The sequence below is a fragment of the Plasmodium falciparum genome, assembly GCF_000002765.6.
Source record: "Plasmodium falciparum 3D7 genome assembly, chromosome: 6".
Classification (NCBI taxonomy): Eukaryota; Apicomplexa; class Aconoidasida; order Haemosporida; family Plasmodiidae; genus Plasmodium; species Plasmodium falciparum.
This window is the reverse complement of record NC_004327.3, coordinates 182,501-206,526: the sequence shown is the minus strand read 5'-3', so window position 1 is coordinate 206,526 and position 24,026 is coordinate 182,501. Positions and strand designations below refer to the sequence as shown.

General features: G+C 19.5%; 5 protein-coding genes across 5 annotated transcripts in view; 1 reads left to right on the top strand and 4 right to left on the bottom strand.

The window, feature by feature from the left end:
- Positions 1–319: 319 nt before the first annotated feature.
- Positions 320–1,887, top strand: PF3D7_0604700 (glyoxalase I-like protein GILP; the record flags this gene model as incomplete). Its single annotated transcript, XM_960944.1, has 6 exons — positions 320–652; positions 795–923; positions 1,025–1,123; positions 1,234–1,299; positions 1,420–1,551; positions 1,723–1,887. 6 exons carry the CDS (start codon positions 320–322, stop codon positions 1,885–1,887), a joined length of 924 nt encoding a protein of 307 aa, XP_966037.1.
- A 284-nt stretch (positions 1,888–2,171) lies between these two features.
- Positions 2,172–7,665, bottom strand: PF3D7_0604600 (DNA helicase, putative; the record flags this gene model as incomplete). The annotated part of the gene is made up of 2 exons (XM_960943.1): positions 2,172–4,950; positions 5,306–7,665. 2 exons carry the CDS (start codon positions 7,663–7,665, stop codon positions 2,172–2,174), a joined length of 5,139 nt encoding a protein of 1,712 aa, XP_966036.1.
- A 783-nt stretch (positions 7,666–8,448) lies between these two features.
- On the bottom strand, positions 8,449–17,515 carry PF3D7_0604500 (conserved Plasmodium protein, unknown function; the record flags this gene model as incomplete). The annotated part of the gene is made up of 4 exons (XM_960942.3): positions 8,449–8,580; positions 8,709–8,782; positions 8,936–8,980; positions 9,142–17,515. The coding sequence occupies 4 exons, from the start codon at positions 17,513–17,515 to the stop codon at positions 8,449–8,451; spliced, it is 8,625 nt and encodes a 2,874-aa protein (XP_966035.1).
- Positions 17,516–20,683: 3,168 nt separating this feature from the next.
- Positions 20,684–21,635, bottom strand: PF3D7_0604400 (conserved protein, unknown function; the record flags this gene model as incomplete). The annotated part of the gene is made up of 4 exons (XM_960941.1): positions 20,684–20,724; positions 20,849–20,914; positions 21,038–21,114; positions 21,283–21,635. 4 exons carry the CDS (start codon positions 21,633–21,635, stop codon positions 20,684–20,686), a joined length of 537 nt encoding a protein of 178 aa, XP_966034.1.
- A 354-nt stretch (positions 21,636–21,989) lies between these two features.
- Positions 21,990–24,026, bottom strand: part of PF3D7_0604300 (conserved Plasmodium protein, unknown function) — a gene marked incomplete at both ends in the record, with an annotated part of 2,322 nt that continues 285 nt past the window's right edge. Inside the window, one exon of the mRNA XM_960940.1 lies at positions 21,990–24,026. This exon is cut by the window's right edge and continues 285 nt beyond it. Coding sequence (XP_966033.1) covers positions 21,990–24,026 — 2,037 coding nt within the window.

Here is a 24,026-nt window from a genome sequence, read left to right as displayed (position 1 = left end):
GGTACATTTTTTCGTCAAAAAATTAAACGAATAAATAAATAAAAATATATATATATATATATATATATTTTTTTTTTTTGTGTGTTAAAATATAGTATATATTTTAGTTCTTTATATTTTACTTTTTATTTGTTATATTTAAAAAAAAATATATAAATATTTATTATTTAAGCCACTTTAATATCAATCCAAAGTTATTTTATAAAAATATATTATATTATTTTTTATTATTATTTTAAATTTTTTTTTCATTTTTTTTTTATGTCACTTATAATAATATATAATATGTTCTAGATATATGTAACTCCTTTAGGATTTAATGAAACTTTTTGTAGTCGTTATATTTGTTCTATTTATTTTGTTAAAGAGATATAAATGTTTAAGTAAGAAAAAGAACAGGTGTCATTATTTTATTAATAGGGATTCTTATCATTTGAAAAAAAAAAAGTGCAAAAGGAAAATACTCAAATGTAAAGTTGATGGTATAGAATATAAGGTCCATGATTTAGACAAATCAATTAATTTTTATACAAATGTATTAAATTTTAAAGTTAATAAAAAGGAGAAGGATAATGCTCAGTTGATATTAGGAGATGATGGGGCTTATATAAAATTAATTCAAAAAGGGGAGGGAAATTTTACTATAGGAGAAGTACAATAATGAAAAAATAAAAATAAAAAATAAAATATTATATGTATATCTGAATATATGTTAATGAATTTTTTTTTTTTTCTTTATTATGTTTTCTACTATTTAGAATTATTCATTTGAATGATATATATTTTTTTAATAGCATTCGTTTTTGGGGCTTGGAGTACACTTAAAAAATTTTGATATTAACAAGACTAAGTTGTATGAAGGAAAGATTGATGAAGAAATAGATAAGAGGCCAGTTACACCGTGTATATTACCAGACGAAGATGTTAAGAAAAAAAAAAAGAAAAACATACATAAATACATAAACATATATATATATATATATATATTTATTTATTTATTTATTTTATTTTTATAATTTTATAGGCTCAGGTACGGAGATTTTGGACAAACTGCTTTATAACTGACCCTGATGGTTATGGAATTGAAGTCGTTTTGCAAAATGAGAGCGACAAATTAGATAGGGTTAAATAAAAAAAAAGAAATACAATTTATATATATATAAATGTTTATAATAAACGGATATAAGAATGTAACATATATATATATATGTGCGAGTGTTTTATTTCTTTTAGATTCGTTTTTTTACTACGTCAACAAAAGATGCTCAAAAGTTTTATTCGGACATTTTGGGAATGCAGGTAAATGAAAAAAATAAATAATAAAACAAACAAATAAGTAAATATATATAATATATATATATATATATATATATATATATATATATATATTTGTGTGTATGTTTATTTTTTAATGTATAGCTTGTAAAAATACAAAGTCATTTAGAAGAAATTTCGTACCCCTGGAATATATACGGAGGTATGAGTTATTATTTCTCTTCTGAAAATAATTCGACCATACTACAGATGGCTTATGCTTACGATGAAGAAGAGGTAAAATAAAATATTATTATACATAGGATATTTAATTTATAAAAATGTGTAATATATTTACATTAATATGTCTTATAATATATATATATATATATATATATATATATATATATATATATTTATTTATATTTATTTATTTATTTATTTTTTTATTTCATTTTATTGTTGAAGCTGCACATGGGTAATTCTCTTGGAAATTTAATATTGTGTTCAAAAAACTTAAATTTAATTGAGAAAAAGTTGAATGAAAACAACATAGAAGTTATCAAAAATGATAAAGGGGAAATCTTGGTAAAAGACCTAGACGGATATAATGTTTACTTAAAAGACAAATAATTAAAAAGAGTTATGAAATTATGAATAGCTAGCCAAAATTATAAAAAAAAAATTATATAATATATGAAGAACTAGCTAAAAAAAAAAAAAAAAAAAAAAAAAAAAAATGACAAAACGTTAACCAAAAGGATAAGAATAATGATATAACAAAAAAAAAAAAAAAAAAAAAAAAAGAGAGAGAAAAAGAAATACATACGAATTTGTAAAAACTTCGAATAATTTACAAATATATACTTATATATACACATTTAAAAATTCAATTCTGTTTTAATTGATATTTTATTTTATTTTTTATTTTTTATTTTTTTTTTATCTTTTACATCATTTTTCGTTTTTTTTTTATGACAAAATGTACAGAGTGTCTGTAAATTATCAAAGGAGGCTTCGCCTCCACCTTTGAAAACTGGTAGTATATGGTCTACGTGCCATATGTATCCTTCCTTCGGTTTTTGAATTATTTTTTTTAGATGATCAACATTTTCAATAAATAGTGGATACATTTTAATAAAATAATCTATTTTTTGATTAATTTCAAAATATTTATTATTTTTGATTTGTTTGATTAAATTGGTACAATCAAGTTGACACATATTACAGATGCCTTTATCTCTTTCGTATATTAATCTTCTTAAACTACAAGAACTTTTTTTTAAGAAATAAAGTTTACGACACTTTCCTTCACAAAACAAATTATTTTCATTACAAATAATAATTTTTTGAATATTATTATATTGTTTTAATTTTAGATTATTGATTTCTTTATGAAAACGTTTTATAATATCTTGTTGAGCATTTATTTGATGAAGGTATTGAAAAATCTGATTTTCTTCGTGTATAATATTTTTTGATAATGGTATTTTATTTTTACAATGAAGACATTTGAAAAGGTTTTCTTTTGAATTCCATTCTTGATAATAAAACATTTCGAATTTCCCTTTAAAACTATTTTCTATATAAGCCTTAACATATGTTTTGTGTTTTAATGGAACATTTTTTATATATCTTTGAAAGATTAAATTGTTTTGTTTGTTATTACTTTTATTATTATCTATATGTTTCCAATAGTTTAGTAAAGATATATTAATATCACATTTTTTGTGTTCAATTAATTTTTTTTCATTTGTATTTAATTTATTATAATTACATAGGAAATTCTTTGCACACATTTTTAGTATAAATATATTTTTTGTTTCTTGATTGTTTTTGTTTATTTTTTTTATAGTATCTAATTCTTGAATGGAGAAATTGGTTTTTTTGTTTTTATAGTAAACGTGTATTCTATTTGTGAATGTATTAATTTGAAATAAAACATGTTCCTTTTTAATATATACCTTTTTATTTTTATTATTATTATTATTGTTATATTTTTTATGATTTATAGTTGGAATTGAATTATTGCATTTATTGATCATGAAAGATGATTTATTTTTTATTGAAGTATATAGATGATTACCACTTTGGTTAAAAATTTGTTCCTTTAAGTTACACATTTTTTTGGATTCATAAATTTGTTGATTTTTATAAATGTTTTCCTTAATAGTTAAGTTTGTTTTAGAAATGGTATGAATATTTGTATAAAAACAGTTTTGATGATTTACATGTTTGTCGTGTTTATCACATTTTTGTTCTTTTATATTTTCCTGAATTACATTTTGGTTATTATTAATTAGGTGAAGTGCATCATTTGATATATTGTCATAAATTAAATCCTTATTTATAAAATTGGTACCATCAATAATAGACCTCGTGCTATTTGAACATAAAATAAATCTGTTCCAAGTTTTGTGATCACTTCCCAATCCTTTTTGTAATAAAAAATAAAAGACATATGTATTATGTTTTTGATTTTTTCTAAATAGCCTACTTTCACATTGTTGTAAATGAAAAAAGTTAACTGGAAATTCCATAAAAAAGCATAAATTACAAAAACTGAAATCTAAACCATGACTAACAGAACATATAGTAAATATACCATAATAACAATTTATGTTATTTTGAAAATATAATATTTTTTCGATTTTCTCTTTTTCTGGAATACATCCATTTAATGATACATAATCTATACTTATATTTTCTTTTTCTTTTTTTTGTTTTATTATTTTTAATAATTCGTCTTCTGTACATTTAGAGACCATTATATGATAACAAAAAATGATTTTTTTTTTGTTTGGAAAATTCTTTTCAATAAATTGTAAGGCATTAACAATTTTAGAAACACCTTCTTCTTCTTTTTTAGATTTTATATCTATATGGAAATACTGATTGAGTATTTCTCTATTTTTATGTTTCCTTTCTTGTTTATATATGATTGAATTATTTAATTTTGATTGTTCAGGTTTTTTGCTTGAACTAACGTTATAATATTGTGGTATCTCTGCTACATGTTTATATTCATTTTGATCATCTAATATATTAGAAAAATTGCCCATATTTGGTATATTATTATTTTTATCCAAGTTGTTCATTTTGTACATTTCATCCATTTTATATCCACATTTTACATTAACACTTTGAATATGATCGTTATCCTCTGAATTGTTAATAAAAGAATTTTCATGGATTGGACTTTTTGTTAGTGTCGAATTTTTAATATTATCACATATATCATTTTTGAGATAAACAAAAAACCTTTTTAAACTTGGGAAATTATTTTGGAAAACTTGATTAATTGTTCTTCTGATCATAACAATTTTATTTAAGAAATAATGAAATTCCCATGATCTTAAATTTTCTTCATATATTTTTTCCCCTCGGTAGAAATATTTTTTACAATAATCTTCACCAAATATAATTTTATTTTTTGGAAAAATGTTTTTATTATTGATTAAATATTTTATTTGATGAAAAATATTTATTGGTCTATTTATTGATGGGGTACCACTTAAGAAGAGAACATGTTTTGTTTTCCTGATTTTTTTTTTTAGTAATCTTGTTAATTGACTTTGATTCCCATAATGTACTGTCCGTATGAAATGACTTTCATCGACGATGATTAGATGAAATTGAATTTCTTTTAGTAAATTATATAGCTTTTTATAGATATTGAAGGACACAATAATGATTCTGTACAACATCATAGTAGGGGAAAAAAAAAAAAAAAAAAAAAAAAAAAAAAAAAAATGAAATATAACATATAATATATAACATATAATATATAACATATAATATATAATATGTAACATATAACATATAACATATAACATATAATATATAACATATAACATATAATATGTAACATATAACATTTAACATATAACACATAACATTTAACATATAACACATAACATTTAACATATAACACATAACATTTAACATATAACACATAACATTTAACATATAACACATAACATTTAACATATAACACATAACATTTAACATATATGTAAAAAACCTATTTCTCTTTTATTTTCTTTTATACTTGTATGAAGAAGCACATTTAGGCATGTCATTTGAACTGTTTATTATCAACACATTTTGGGGATCAAAAGCTGGTAAATATTTTTCAATCTCTGAGAACCAGTTTATTTTTAAAGATGCTGGTGTAATTATTAAAACAGGATATAAATGATAAAAGTAAAAAATAGAAATTGCTTGTAATGTTTTTCCTAAACCCATTTCGTCAGCTATTAATATTCTTCCTCTTTTTTTAAAAAAGAAATATATAGCTTGTAATTGATATGTTAAAATAACTTTTTGTATTCGTATAGGTAATTTTTTTTTTATTTCATTTAAGCATATATTTTTGATTTCTTGATTCATTTGTCTTTTAATCTTTTGTATTTTCTTATGATAATAATGATTTATTATTTTTTTTTCTATTTTTTGTTTACTAAAAATGTAAGTATTATTAGACAGTTGATCAAAAAGATACAAATTTTTTATGTAGTTTTTCTTTTTTTCTTTTTCTTTTTGTTCAAGCTTATTTGATGATGATAATGAAATGGATATACTTTTTTTTTCCTCTTTGATTGTATCCAATATTTGCTTATATTTAGAATGATATATATTTATAAATATGTTTATATATTTATTTTTTAAAAAGTAGTTGTACATTTTATGTTTGTTAATATTATTATTGATTCGATAATAATATCTGAAGAAATAAAATATAAAATTGGGTATTTGATAAATAAAACATGTGTGAAATAATTTATATATAAAATAACGTACTATTAATTGATAAGTACATAAAGGAAAGACACAACCACATAAATAATTATTATTATTTACAGATAATCGACCAAAAGATTCTATTTTTCTATTATTTTTTGACAAATTGAATGGAAATATTCCAGCCTTGATGTAATCTTTTCTAGGTTTCCATGTTAATGGTAAATAGTTTATTTCGTTAAAAAAATCATTTTTTAAATATGCTGAGAGATATTTATTTAGGACTTTTTTATAAATACCTTTACGATTTTTTATTGATTCTATGAAATTAATAAATTTTTTATTATATAGAAAAAGAAGGTCATATCTTTTATTATGTACCACATAATTATGTTTCCTAAACATAAAAGAAATATTATTTCTACAGAAAGAAAAATTGAATCGGTAATATATCACACGTGGTTGTGTTTGTTTTTTGTAATATTTGTTATTTGTATCATATACCTTATGTATTTCTTGTCCTTTATATATTTTATATGCTTCAATTCTTTGATATGTTTTATCTTGTTCATTATGATCCTTATTTGGTTGAATATTTTTTTTGTTTTTTTTTCTTTTATAAGCAAATCCATATGGATAATAGTTGCATGTATTCATTGGGTAAGGCATATTTATCTTAGATATATATTTGATAATGTTTTTATATTTAAATTTATTTTTTTTGATGACAATAATATCTGATATGATTTCTTTTATTATTTCATTAATAATCTGATTCGTTGCATGCGCATATTGAATATTACCAAAAGTGTGTATACGATAAGAATTTTTTTTTTCTATTTCAAAAGATATTTTATTTTTATCTTTATAAAAAGTATTTTCTTGTTCATTAAATATATAATTATCTATATATTTTTTAGAGACATTTTTATTACACGATTTACAAAAAAAGAAGGTACCATATTTTCCTTTTTTTAATATAGTAAGATTTGTACACTTTTTACATATTATATATTTTACTAATTCTTTATCGCTTAATTTTAAATTTTTAATTATATTATCAAACTTTTTATTTACAGATATAATTTGTTCATATTTAAAGTTTAAGTCTTCTTCTTTTAACAAATGCAACTTTTTTCTTGTTATTTTAAAATCATCTTTGTTATCATATGAGACATTTTGTTTTTCTTCTTTTACATAATTTTCATTTTTATTATGAAAAATATGGTAATTACGTCTAATATGTTCCAAAGATATATCAATGAAATGTTTCCCATCAACATAAGTACTACCGACATCTATATCTACAATACGTTTATTATTTATATTATCATTTTTAAGCTGATCATTACTATAACTTTCTATATTAATAATTTCATTTTTTTTCTCTTTTTTATTATCTCTTGCTATAATATCATCTAATAATTTTATTTGTCCTTCTCTCTTAAACGGCGTCCCTTCATCATCATTATAATAATTACGATGGTAGAGTTTAATTTTATTTTTGTTTTTTTTATTAATTAATTTTTCATGTTTGTTTAATATTGTGGAAATATATAGGCTAGTCGATACAGGGTTGTTGTATTCTAAAGTGTTGTAATTATTATTATTATTGTTATTGTTTTTTTTACTTGCTTTTTTGCCTTTCGAAAAATATTTACTTTTCATTATATTAAAAAGTACGTGTTACCATTTCATTTTTAAGGAAGAAAAAAAATTAAAATAAATGAATATAAATATAAATATATATTATATATATATATATAATATTTATATATTACAATAAAATTTAAGGTGTGTTTTTATTATTTTGTACACATATATTTAATATTTATTTTTTCTTTATTTATAAAGAAAGATTAGGAATTATTTTTAGCAAATAATCGTAATACATACCTATATATTCTCTTGCATATGTATATTTACTTTTTGATATATTAAGTATATAATATATTCAATTTACGTAATGCAAAGAATATTTTTTTTATAATTTTCATAGCTTCATAATATTATTATTAAAACCTTTTATTGTTATATATATATATTTTTTTTTTAAATATTTAACATTTTATATATTTCAAGTTTTTCTTTTTTCTTTTTTTTTTTTTTTTTTTAATTTTGTTAATATTTGGAAAATAAAATAACATATAAATGTTACATATGTATAAATAATATTTTTAATATATATATATATATTAAAAAAAAAAAATGCTAAGAATTATACACAAGGGATATAAATAATATATATATTATATATATTATTATTATTATTTTTTACAAGGAAATCATAAATATATATATATATATATATATATTATATATATATTAATAATATGTAAATAAAAGGACGAAGGATAGAGAAAAAAAAAAAAAAAAATCATACATATAATTAATTACATATTAATATATACAAATTTAATGGCTTAAAATAATAGAACATTCATATAACGATTATTTTTTTTTTTTTTCATTATTATTTGTATTATTTTTATTGTTTATTCTGATAAATTCATTAGCAAAATGGTTTAATTTTTTTTTATCCTCTACACTATGTTGAAGAAAAGTATATATTTCATCAGCTTTCTATAAAATAGGGAATGTTACAAAAAATATTATATATAAAAATATATAGAATAAATAAATAAATATATATATATATATATATATTATTATTAATATTATATCATGTGTTATTTTTTATATATTCTTACTTTAAAATTTTTCAAAAAATTTAGCAATGAATCATCCAAGGGTAATTTGCACAATGCTGTTAACTGCTTTAAATCTAAGAAAAAAAAAAAAAAAAAAAAAAAAATATATATACATATAAATATATATATATATATATATATATATATAATATTTATTATATGCTAAAAAATTCAAGAGAAAAATATATTTTTATGATAATTTTAAAAAAATTATAAAAATGACATACCTGTTGCTTGGTGTTCATGGGAAATTGATTTTTTCTTATTTTCGGCTAGATATATAACAGAAAAGGAATAAAAAAAAAAAAAAAATATATATATATATATAAACAAATGAATAAATAAATATATACATTATATATATATATATATATATATATATATATATATTTTCCCTATTTCATATATTTTTATTATAATATTTTCTTTTTACATTTAACGTTAAGAGAATTAACAAGTGGTGGAAATTTCTTATTTTCTTCAGCTATCGATACATTATTGTCATGATTATCATTTTTCCATTTTTTTTTATCATTAGCTTTATTATTGTTATTATTTTTTTTGTCTACATTATTAAGTTCTTGATTGATTGTATTATTAAGTTTATTATTTACTGTATTTTTATTTGATGTTTTAACTTTATTTGTTTTAACACCTGTTGTTAAATATGGAAAGTCTGCAACATCTGAATTTTTTTCATTATTATTATGATTGATATCCCATCCAGATTTTTTAGTATTAATATTATTATTGATATTATTATTTAATAATTTTTTTTTTGAATTCTCTAATTTAATTTGCATATTTATATTTTTTTCTTCTCCTTTCATTATATCTACTAGTTTATCTATTTTTCTCTCACTTAATATAGTCCATTTCATTTTTTCGACTTTTTTTTTTGGTACATTATTATTTGTTTCGTTTGTTTTTTCGTTTGTTTTTTCGTTTGTTTTTTCGTTTATTTTATCGTTTATTTTATCGTTTGTTTTTTCGCTTACTTTTTCGTTTGTTTTATCGTTTGTTTTTTCTTTTGTTTTATCATTTTTGCTAATTTCTATTATGCTTCCTTTTTTTTTCTCTTCAAGATTATTACTTAAAACTTGATTGTTATTAATAATATGATTATTTTGATTATTTTTATTTTTGTTGTCATTTTTGATAATACTTTTTTTGTCTTGTTCTGCTTTTGAAGGTATTAGTACTTTACTATCTTTTTTATGTTTTTTTTGTATAGTTTCTTCTTTTAAAAGGTGATTTAAAGTTTCTTGACTTTTATTTGTTTGTTTTTGTACAACATTGGTTGGTACTATATTATTGTTGTTATTTATTGTATTATCCATTCCTTCCTCTTTTTTTTTTTTTTTATTTTTAGTTTTTTTATCTTTGTTTAAATCAGGTAATTGTTCTTTTGAGCTATTTTCCATAAGTTGGCTTTTCTTTTTTAATTTTTCTTTTTCAGTATCTAAGATTTTATTTTCTTCTTTTTTATTTTTTTTTTCTTTTTTTGTTAAGGAGGCATTATTATTTTTATTAACCTTGTCATCAAGTTGTTCACTTTTTTTTTGTTCCTTAACCACGGTTGTTGTTGTGGTTACAATTGATTTTCTTTTTTTATTATCCTCATTTTTAATAGTATTATCTTTATGTATAATATTATTATCAAGAGTTGTAATCATTTTATCTGCAGTAATAACATTTTTATTATTATTGTATGTAAGCGATGATTCTTCTGGATTTCCATTATTATTAGTTTGGTTATTTGGTAGGTTCTCGTTTATAATTTTTAGTGTGTTTTTTTCATTTTCTAAATGTATGGCATCATTATTGGTGATAAATTTATGTAAGAGATTATCTATTTGGTTATTATTATTATTATTATTATTATTATTATTGTTGTTGTTTTGGTTGTTGTTATAATTTAAATCCATATCATTATATAAACTCTTATTTGCACTTTCATTATAAGTATCTTTTTCATTTTGTGGAGTAATATTTTCTTGAGTAAGAGACATATTTTTTTTATGTTCCATATGAAGAAAGTTTAAAATATCTATTTCGTTCATATTATTATTTAGATTGAGAAGAATATTTTCTTTTTTGTTTTGCAATAATGTGTTCGTTAGATAATTTAATTTATCATTAAGTAGTACGGATGGGTTCACAGCATGCAAAGAATTATCTTTATCGGATAGGAATGTATTCAACGTATTAATGAGATTACTACTAGAAGGGTTATTATTATTATTATTATTGTTATTATTGTTGTTGTTATTATTATTATTGTTGTTATTATTATTGTTGTTATTATTTGTTGTTGTTGTGACGTAATGATGAGAATCTCTTAACGTAGTACCATTGTTTTCTTTTATATTCATATGGTAATTATTTGTCATAGTACTACCTGGAGTATTCATTTTTAAGACATCTTTTAATACGTTTTTCAAATTTTCAGATCTCATTTGATTATTTAATATATCAAAACAATCCTTTTTATTTTCCCCAACTGTTGTATATGGATGAGTTGTGTTTTCGATTTCTATATTGTTCATATATTGTACGTTATTATGTATATTGTTCATATTGTTCATATTGTTCATATTGTTCATATTGTTCATATTGTTCACACTATTCATATTGTTCACATTATTCATAATATTCATATTATTCATAATATTCATATTGTTCATATTATTAATATTGCTCATTCTCAGAAATTTTTCTTGCTCCACATCAATCATTCTTTTCAAGACTTCCAAATTTTTGTTATACTGAGCAATAGTCTTTATGTCGTCTTCATCTGTTTGATCTTTTTTTCGTAATTGCATGATACATGTTTCAAGTTGCATTTTTTTTTCTTTAAGCAAATCAATATATTCTTTCGCATTGTATAATTCTTGTTTTAAATCGTCCACATATTCTTGTTTATTTATATTATACATTGCTTCGCCTGCACTTTTGTTAAATGAAAGATACTTCAAATTGTTATTATCCGATAGGATATTCTTATATGGTTCAGCATTGATCAGATTAACATTGTTCATATTATTTAATAAGCGACCATTCATGTTATTATACATCATATGAGCACTAACCATATTATTATTATTATTTTTCATTATGTTACTATTTAAACTACCAAAGTCGTCCTCAGGTTCTACATTCTTCAAATTCTTTTTCATAGAAGTTAAAGGAAGTACAAAAGGAAAAGATCCGAAGGGAAACATATCATTAAATCGAACCCATGGCATACTTTCATTAAAACGGATTGGCAAATCATAAGGAAAATAATTTAGACACCACCAATAAAACATAAGTTCTGAAGAAAAAGGTCCTTGTACATTACCACTTGGATCTTTATATTGCCATATATCTCCATTTAATTTATTTATTTTATTCATAATTTTAATATTTTTTAAAATACTATTATTTTCTTCATCATTATCATCAACTTTTAATAATCCCTCATTTACTTTATGTTGTTCTTTTATTACAAGAGTATTTTTTGGGACTTTGTTAATATCTTCTGTACTACTTGAATTTCCTACTGTATCATTATTATTACTATTTTTTCCTATAACATTTTGCATAATGATCATGGAGGAGTTCGTTCTTTGATATGTTGAGTTGGTACTTTTATCTAAGGTTACATTAACACTACTGCTTATGCTGGTATTATTTCTATGTCTTGTTTCTTCATCACAATTTGAAGTTGATTTTTCTAATAAAAATAATTGTTCTTTTTTATTTTCATTAATGTCACATGGTATATATGTATCTACAGTGTTCATCTTAATATTATTATCATTCATATGATTACTATTATTATTTACATGATTATTTGTGTTCTCCATGATATTTGAATATTTCTTTAAAGAATTATTATTATTATTATTATTATTACTACTACTACTACTACTACAACTATTACTATTAATATCTTGTTTATTATTTGTAACATTTATGATTTCCCCAAGACCATTTTTATTGGTATCTTCTTCTTGTGACAATTCTTTTAATATCTTTTCTTCATTTGGATTCGTTTTTTTGTTAAATCTAAAAAAACGTAACCATTTGTTATCATTTTTCGATGCCTTACATGTACTTTTATTATTATCATCCTCATTATTGAAATTGTTATTATTGTTATTATTGTTATTATTATTATTGAAATTGTTATTATTGTTATTATTATTATTGAAATTATTATTATTGATATTATTGTCATTATTCATATTGTTGATATTATCATTATTCATATCATCTGATTTATTTTCTTCGTCAGATTTATTCAACATACATTCAGAATATACATTCGAAGGTGCATTAGAATTTATTTTTTCACTACATCTATTTTGTAACATGTCAACATTTTCATGTATATTCTCTTCGACAAGTTCATCACGATAACCTTGTGGAATATTATTTTTATGAAAATTATTCAACATCATATTATTATTATTATTGTTCATATGGTATGTATTATACATATTATTATTATTATTATTATCATTATTATTATTTTCTAATGTATCTGAGACATTTGTATTATTCAAAGATAAATGTTTTAAAAGCTCCTGTTTATCATAATCACTTAACTTATTCAAAACGGATTCATCAATATTAAGTGTTTCTGCAATTTTCTTAAATATCATTTGATTATCTAATCTAAATGTGATATTTTCATCGCTTACTAAATATTCCTTTTGTCTTTCCACAAAACTATTTCTATTCACATGTGACATATGCATGTTAGAAACACTCCTCCTTTTGTCCATATTTTCATTTATGTTATGTCCAATATATTGAAAGTGGTCATTAGAAAAATTTTCCTCAAATGGTGATTGATCACAATTAATATTATTATTTGTTAGGTTCATATTATTATTTGTAAAATTGATATTATTATTTTTATTTTTGAATTCTCTTAATTTTAATTCCTCCGTATTATATACCTCATTATCATTATGGGTAAAACATTCATTTGAATGTTCCTTTTTAATATTTTTAGATATATTCATCATTTCCATATTTTTATTAACATGAGTATTTAAAAGAGCATTATTTAAATTTTCTACACTCATATTATTATTTTTAATTTTTTGTAATAAACTATCTTGAGGAATATTATCCATCAACATAATATTTTTTTGCATCAAATTATCATTATTATTATGATCTAATTCATATGTAATATTATTATTTTGTTGTTTATTCCAATAATAATTATTAATTTGGTTATCTCCAAATACATAATTTTCATGAACATATGATTTATGACTTTCATTATTATGAATATTATTATTTGTTTTTTCATCATTCCCATTTAACAAAATATCTTTTTGTTTTAGTTCAGATGCCATGTTATCTAATGCATTGTACAATTTTTTGTTCACATCATTATCTTCTACATTTTTGGTCAATTTATTATCTTTTTCATTTTTCTTTTTTTTTTTCTTCTGCTTATTATTATTATTATTATTATTATTATTATTTTGGTTGCTGTTAAGTTTACTGGGTGAATTATTACCGTCTTTTGAATTTAATTGGTTATCATTTTTTTCACCATGAATATTTAATTCTACATTTTTTTTTTTTTTTTTCTCTACATTCATTTCGTTTTCCTTAAACATATTATTCACACTATTTATATTACTACTTCCATTGGTAAACACACTTTCATTATTTTTTTTATTTTTTAAAACGGACATGTTATTATTCATAATTTTATCTTTATTGTAATTATTTCTATCTACAGGATGTTCCTTGATATTTGATGAAGTGGCCATTCCATACATACGATTACTTTTATTATTATTATTGTTATTATTATTATTATTGTTGTTGTTATTATTATTATTGTTGTTATTATTATTATTGTTGTTGCTATTTGTGTTTTTTCCTTTTACACCTGTCATGGCAGTATTTGTTAAAGGAGTCGTACCAGTATTATAATTACTATTATTATTGTTATTATTATCTGGATCGTCATTATTATTATTATTATTTTTTTCATCCTTCTTATTATTTACGTTACATCCTTCATTTTTTTTATCCTTTGATGATTCCTTATTCTTATTTTTTGCTTCTGGTTTATTATCATTTTTATTGGTAACTTGGTCTTTTTTTTTTTCTGACAATTCTAATATGCTTTTATTATTTCTATCAAATTGTTCACTCATTTTATGCCACAACAAATCATCAGATGCCTTTTTATTATCTGTGATGCTACTTTTTTTCCTTATTAAGCTCCAATCATCTTCTATAACACTTTTTTCATTTTTTGAGTTTCTTTTTTCGTTTGTTCTTAAGTTTTTATTATAATAATGTGATCCAGTAAAATTGGTGGTTTGGTTTTTTGCGTTATCAAAAGAGTGATGCGAAGGGGTATTACTTTTTTCACTTTTTTTAGCTAAGTTATTTTCCATGTTTTCAAAAACAGTAGTATTATTATTGCCAATATTATTATTGTTCATATTTTTATTTGAGGAGTCTTTATAATATCCTTTATTTTTTTCTACGACATCGTTATTATTAGTTACATTGTTCATATAATTAAAAGTATTATTAGCATTATTATGTGTATTTATATTATTTGTGACATTAACATTGATACTTCCTTTTTGTCCATATTGATGTTGATTATAATTAAAGTTATTATTATAATTGAAATTGTTATTATTATTATTGTTGTTATCTCGAATAAGGTTTATAGAATTGGGGCCCATTTTATTCATTTCATTATTCTTATTCATATATAGGTTGTTTGGATATTCATTTTGAATGCTATCCTTTTTAAACTTTTCTTCTATCAAACGATACGATTCATGAACACCTGCGTTATTTAAATGATGATGATTATTATAATGAGCATTACTATTTACATTATTTACATTATTTACATTATTTACATTATTTACATTATTTACATTATTCACATTATTTACATTATTCACATTATTCACATTATTTACATTATTTACATTATTTACATTATTTACATTATTCATACTATTCATATTATTATTGCTAAATTTTTTGTATTTTTTCATTTTCCAATCATCCATATTATTATTAATATTAGGAGAGAGCCCATAATAAGAAGTATTATACATTTCGCTTCCCTTCTTGGTTACATTGTTAACACCTTTATTATAATAATTTGATGAGTTATTTTGGATGTTACCGTTTTTATTAACACTAACAAAACTTGGACTGTTAAAATTTTCTACATTTCTTTTGGAATGATCAGCAACAATATCGTTTGGTCCACCTGCTCCACCTGCTCCACTTTCATTATTATTCATATGTTGAATATAAGGAAGTTGATTATTTCCAAAATTGTTCATATGTTTATTATTATTATTATTATTATTATTATTAATATTATTATTATTATTCATGTGATTAATATTATTTGTATTATTCAATCCATCATTGTAATGGCTTTCATTTGTATAATAATCTTCTCTTTTCATGTGTATTATATTTCTATCTTTAGTGTAATTATTTTTATTATTCATTTTTGTCATATCATTATTATTATAAAGGTGGTGCATGTAATTATTCATATTATCCACGTTAATCTCATGAGATGTACTATTTTTCATATCACTAGATATGTTACTCTTTGCATCATTATTATAATTTTTATTAAATGTCTTATGTCCTCTTTTATTATCACTCATTTTGTTATTATTATGGGACATCATCATATTTGTATTATTTAATTTGTTCATATTATTATTCATATGATTCATGGAAGAATTATGATTTGATACAGAATTTTTTCCTAAGCGCCACGTGGACATACTTCCTGTTTTATCACTATCTCTCCATAACAATTTTTTCGTACCACTCATATTATTATTATTATTTAAATTATTATTATTATTGTTACTATTATCTGTAGCATAATTACTCTTTTTATAACTATTTCTATTGTTATGATCAAAATTATTATTATTATTATTATTATTGTGATTATTATTATTATTATTATTATTATTATTGTTTAAGTTTGACATATTATTGTCATGAAATTTATTAAATTTATTATTTCGTATAGAAAAGTTACTTCTCCTATTCATATTATTATTATCATTATTATTTAATGAATCAAATGAATCATTCAAATTATTTCTACAATAAAAATCGTTTCTTTCATTATTATAATTATTATTATAATTATTATTATTATTATTATTGTTGTTGTTGTAAAAGAATTCGTTTCTATTTTTATATCTATTTTTTTCATTATTAAAATCGTGCTCATCATTTAATCTCCTATTATCAAAGTCCCTTTCAAAAGATACATTATATTGTTGATCATTATCTTCATCGAAGTTTCGAATATTTTTTTCTAATTCCGGAAATTTAAATTTATTACTACATAAAGGTAATTCATGATCTTCTCCCAGACCCTTTTTATCTAATATTAATTCTTTATAAGCATAAAGAAATTCATTTTTTGTATATACCAACAAATCCTCATCAATATAATTATCTCCTTCTTTTGTTAAAAAGTTGTTCAAGTATTGTTCATTAATATTTGGGTTATCATTATTATTAGGGTTATCATTATTATTAGGGTTATCATTATTATTAGGGTTATCATTATTATTAGGGTTATCATTATTATTAGGGTTATCATTAATATTTGGGTTATCATTATTATTAAGGTTATCCCTATCATTTGGATTATCCCTACTATTTGGGTTATCATTAATATTTAGGTTATCATTAATATTTGGATTATCACTGTTATCTGGATCCATGATATTATCTTCTTTCAAATTATATTTTTCCATGATATTAACAATTTTGTTTTTTCCTTTTTTTTTTTTTTTTTTTTTTTTTTTTCTTGCTGGTCCGTTTATGTCGTTTTCTTAGTATAAAAAAGATAAAAAGATATGAGGCAGAGATTTTTATAAAGGAAATCCTTAGAATGCTTTAATTTTATAACGATAAAATGATTCATATAATTATGAATGCATATAAATACATATATATATATATATATATATATATATATATATGTACAGGAATAATATCCTATATTAAAAATATATATATATATATATATATATATATATATATATATATTTTTTTTTATATGAGCCTTCTTCAGTATTTTTTGTAATATCAATGAATTCTATATAAATTTCTTAATATTCTATAGCTTAATATTTTTATCTTTATTTCTTTCTTTTTGAATATATTTATTATTATTATTATTATATATATATATATATTCATATATATTTTCATATATATATCATATAGGTATTATAATTATAAGAAAAATACATATAATATATATATATATATATATATATATAATATATTTTTATATATAATATATTTTTATATAAAATAACAAAAGAAGGTTATAATATTTTTTATATATATTAAGAAAAATATATATATACTATTATATTTGTTTGTTTGTTTGTTTCTTTCTTTCTTTGTTTGTTTTTTTTTTTTTTTTTGTTTTTTTTTTTCTTTTTTTTATTATATAATAATAAAAACATAATATTTATATATAATATGATTTTAGATTATATATAAAAAAAGGGAAAAAAAAAAAAAAAAAAAAAAAAAATGTAATTATTATATTATTAACTAATAATAACACTACACTTAAAGGTTTTTAAAATTTATATAATTATAAATATTTTAAAAATAATTCTATATATTTTATTTTGTAAAGAAAAAATATTATTGAGTAAAAAAAAAATAAAATAAAATAAAATAAAATAATAAACAATAAATAAATAATAAAATAATAAAATAAATTATATAATAAATATATTTTTCAAAGTATATATTATAATATATATATATATATATATATATACATATATAATAAAATAACATATAATATTATATTATATTTTTATATATTTTATTTTATATTTTAAAAATATATATGTATAAAAAATGTATGTATAATAAATAATTAATGATATATATTTTTAAAAGAAAGCATATTTTTTTTAGGAGGGTTTTTTTATTTTGTTTCATTGTTCATGCTTATATAAAAATAAAAAATATATACTTTATATATTTCTATTATATATTATTTATATGTATATTTACAAATATATAAATAAAACAAAATTATATAAAATTAATATATTTATATATATACAATATATATATAATATATATATAATTATTTATTTAAAGAAGTTTAAAATTTTACGAGGTTATAAAATATATAATTTTATATATTGTATATTAAATATATAATATATATATATATTATATATATATAATTATAATAATAAATGCGGGTTACGGATTTTTTGTATTAAATCTCATATGCTTATTATATATATATATATTTATATATATGTATAATATATATATAATACATTTTTTTAATATATACCCTTCTTTTTAAAAAAAGTTAATATATATATATATTATGTTAATATTATTATATATATATAATTATCATATTTTAATATTTATATTAATATATATAATAATATAATATATAATAATATATATTTCTTCTTAGATATAAAAATTGTACATACATATTTTTGACATTATATTTTTATAAAATATATTATTTTTTTTAATACATTTTAATTTCCTTTTTTTAAATAATAGAATATATATAAAAAATAAAATGATAAAAAACTTCCTATTTTGAAATAAATATTAAATAGTATAATCAAGTTGATAGAGAACAACGTGCCTTTTGCCTTCATATAATAATATATATTATGTATTAATATTATATATATATATATATATATATATATTATATAATTATATATATTTTTTTTTCTTAAAGGGCTCTTCATCAGTATGTATAATTTTTCTGGTATAATATTTGCATAAAAATATATTATATGAGTTAAAAAAAAAAAAAAATAATATTGTATTATATATATATATATGTATATAATAAATATACGTAATAAAAGGTTATTTTTTAATATGGATTTATATATATATATTATATATACATTTCTTTAAATAAAATAAAAATGTGTTGTGTTATATTTATTTTATATTCTTTTTATTTTGTTACATATAATTTTATTGAAATCATATAATCAAAGAAAAAATAAATTTATTATAATAAAATATATTTTTATGAATTTAAAAAAAAATGAAAAAGTGTAATTTTTTTTGAAATAAAAATGTTACATATATTTAATATATATATTTATTAGGGTTTATATATAAAACACCTCATATATTATATATATATATACATACATATATATATTAATTATTTATTATTTTTTAAGGGGTATACTTTTGAAATGAGCTCATTAAAAAAAAAAAAAAAAAAGGGTATATGCATATAATATAAAAATAATCATATTATTATATTGTATTAATTTTTGATCATTTAATTATACATAAAATATTTATGTTAATAAATCAAAGGAATTAAATATATATATTATATATATATATATATATATATTACTATATTCTTTTTATTATTAAAAGCAGTATTATAATAATAATTATTTTTGTTCTGTTTATATTTTATAAATACATATACACATATATTTATTAATATTATTGTTGTGGAAATTATTTTGTGCAAGTTGTGTTTTTAAAAGCACAATTAAAAATATTCGTTTAAATATGTTCATAAAAATATCATAAAGTGAATCGAATTTATGGAAATATAATTATATTATAATTATATGAATAAATAAATAAATAAATAAATAAATAAATATATATATATATATATATATATATTTTTTTTTTTCTGTACACCTTTCTTATTAATTATAAGTTAATTAATCAGTTTTTCAATAAAAATTATAAAATATTGTTTTAAAAAAAAAACAAAAAAAAGAAACAATTTAAATAAGTAATATATATATATATATATATATGTTGCGTGTTGTGTTGTGTTGTAACCTACTAAAATATATGTATTAATTTAATAAATAATCATTGTCCTTGTTCTTGTATTTTTATTTGTTTAAATATTATATGTCCTTGAAATTTTCTAAGGAATTAATTTTCCCTTCTATACAGTAAAAAAAAAAAAAAGAATACACACATATATATATATATATATATATATGTGTATGTAATGAAAAGAAATTAAGGTCTTTTGAAATATATAGTTTTCTTTTCCTCATTAAAGAAACCTATGTTTGAATATAATTTCTTGACGTTTGTATTCAAATTTACATATTCGTCAATTTTATTTTTAACTAAAAATAAAATGAATAAATAAATAAATAAATATATATATATATATATATATGTGTATTATGTTCATAGTTGTTTATATAGGGCATTATATTATTATATATATTTTTAAAAGATAAAGTTACTGTATTTTTTTTTGGATGATTTATCCATATTATCTATGAATTTTTTCTCTTCCCGTATTTTATTTTGTAATCTTATTCTTTATATACATATAAAAAAAAAAGTACAGATGGTATATTATTATGTGAGGAAGAATAATTATTACATATCCTTATATGGTTAGTATACATACATATATATTACATATATATATATATATATATATATATATATATATATATATATAATATTATTTATATTTTCTAACGTTGAGGGTATTTGTTTTTTATTCTTATATAACATATAGAATTTCGAGAAAGGCGTATTTAAGCCTTGAAGGGAATGCAACTTTCCATATAAAAATATAACTTTTAAAAGATGTCTTTTTTCTTCATTATGATCTTTAAGAAATATGTAAAGTGGCGTATTCTTATGTTGCACATATAAATTGTCAAACATATATCTAAGATCATTTGTTTTGTTCTTTATTTTATTTATTATTTCCTTTTTTTTCAAATCCTTTTGTTTATTTATATTTTCATGTTTTTTACAAAAAAATAAAAGCTCGCCGTGTAACATAAACAGGCAAAGCATATAAATAAATAAATAACATATATTCATTATGAAAAAGTATTTTAAAAACAAAAAAAAAGAAAAAGAAAAAGAAAAAAAAAAAAAAAAAAAAAAAAAAAAAAATTAATATAAAAAATGTAATATATGATAATAAATACAATTTAATAAAAAAAAAAAAAAAAAGATAAATTTGAAATTAAAAATGAATTGTTTATTTGAAACAGTTGGGAAAATTTCTTTTTACATATTATTTTCCCTCGCGATACGAAAAAATAAATAAATAATAAAAAATAATAATATGGATATACATATGTATATATTTATATATATATATATATATATATATATATGTGTGAAGAACTTATTTAAATATTTTTAAAAAAATATTAGTGTTGTTATGGTTCATTCTGTTACGAGTATTGTTCCTAGATCTACGAAATAATATTTGTTTGTAAGTTTATCTTTAATTTTTACAAAGGGGACGTTATGAAGTCCCAGCATTATAGCCAACATTTTGACGCGTACTGATTTCCTTTGTTGTGGATGTATAATGCCTACATCGATGGATGAATTAAAGGAAATAAGTGAATGTTGCATATGATTATTTAGGACATTATGATCGTCTTGTATTTCTATAATTAAATGTATATCTTCATGATGATTATTAAAGAAAGAGAAGATAGCTATTAAAATAGAAGAATAATTTATTTCTTTAACAAAAGAAATTTCAAGATTGAATATATTTTGTGTAGGTACTTCAACTTCCATACAATATTGTGACCATATAAAATTATTAGATGTATTATCTATACACCATTTTATAGATAATGAAATAATAGTTTTATCATTATTAAAAGAAAATGTGTTATATTGATTGTTATTATGATAATGATGATTATTATTATAATAATGCATATTATTTTTTAATTTTTCTATAACATTGTTATATAATATTGTTTCGCTATGTACCTTTATATTATCATATGTATTTTCATCATGATCATTATCTGTATTTTGTCTTTCACATTGTAAACTATATTTTTTTTTTGATAATACCGTTGTAATATCATTTTGTTCTTTAATTTTTTTTTTTTTTTTTTTTTGGTGTTCTTTTTTTTTTTGTTTATTTTTTACGTTTTTCAAAGAAAGTATTTGTACAAAATTAACTATAGGAAAATAAATAGAATACATATCTTCAGGATATAAATTTAATGGGAATATATTTGAATTCATAGAAATAGATCTTGAAAAGAGTTCATGTATATATATTAAATTATGTTTTGTTATATTTTCAATTTGAATAAATAAATAATTATCTATAATTTTACATTGTATATTTAAAGGTTTAATTACTATAATTTGTTTATTTAATGTAATACATTTTGTATTTTTTTTTACATTTTTTTTAAACATATAATCATCATATTTATTTAATGATTTGTATATATTATGAGGATTAACATTTAGAGGAAACTTTTTTTCATTGTCTTTATTATTGCTTTCATCATCATATGCATTAGAAAAAAAGTCATTATAAAAATTAGAATCATAATTATCATCTTCATCATTATAATGTTTATTATTATCATCACTATACATATCATCATCATCATCATAATTATTATTATCATCACTATACATATTATCATAATTGTTATCATCACGTTCGTTGTGGTTCTCCCGATTTTCATTTTTATTATAATCACTATCACTATCTTTATTCATGATTTTGTCATTGTGTTTCTTCATTTTTTTTACCCTCCTTTTTTTTTCGTATAGCATGTTCGATGTAAATGTAGATGACCAGGGAACATTATTTAGTATGGATGAAGGAGCGTGCATAATATTTTTTAATTCGCTTAGAACCTTTTTGTCAATTATATTATGGAGATTTTGGGTTTTTTCGGATTGTTTACTTTCTACAAGTTGAACCTTTATGCTGAGCTTTTTGTGAAGATATTTTTGTGATACAGAAAGGGGTAGTTCAATAACATAAATAATGGCATGTACCAAATAAGATGAATCTTTTTCAAAAAACAGATTTTCTAATTTACCATTTGGATGGTGATCATTTCTATCCATATTAACAAAAATGTAATCACCTATATCATTATTATGATTATAATTATTATTATGATTATCATGATTATTATTATTATTATTATGATTATCATGATTATTATTATTATTATTATTATCATGATTATTATTATTATTATTATTATCATGATTATTATTATTATGATTATTAGTATTTATATTATCATCATCATTTTTATTATTATCAACATCATTTTTGTCATTATTCACGTGTCCATTTTGCTGCGCATTTTTTATTTTTTTTTTCCCTACAATTTTTCGGTGGATTGTTTTAATATCCTTTTGAAAAAAATTTTCTTGTAATAGATTAAATTTATTATCTAATGTTGAGACTTCAGT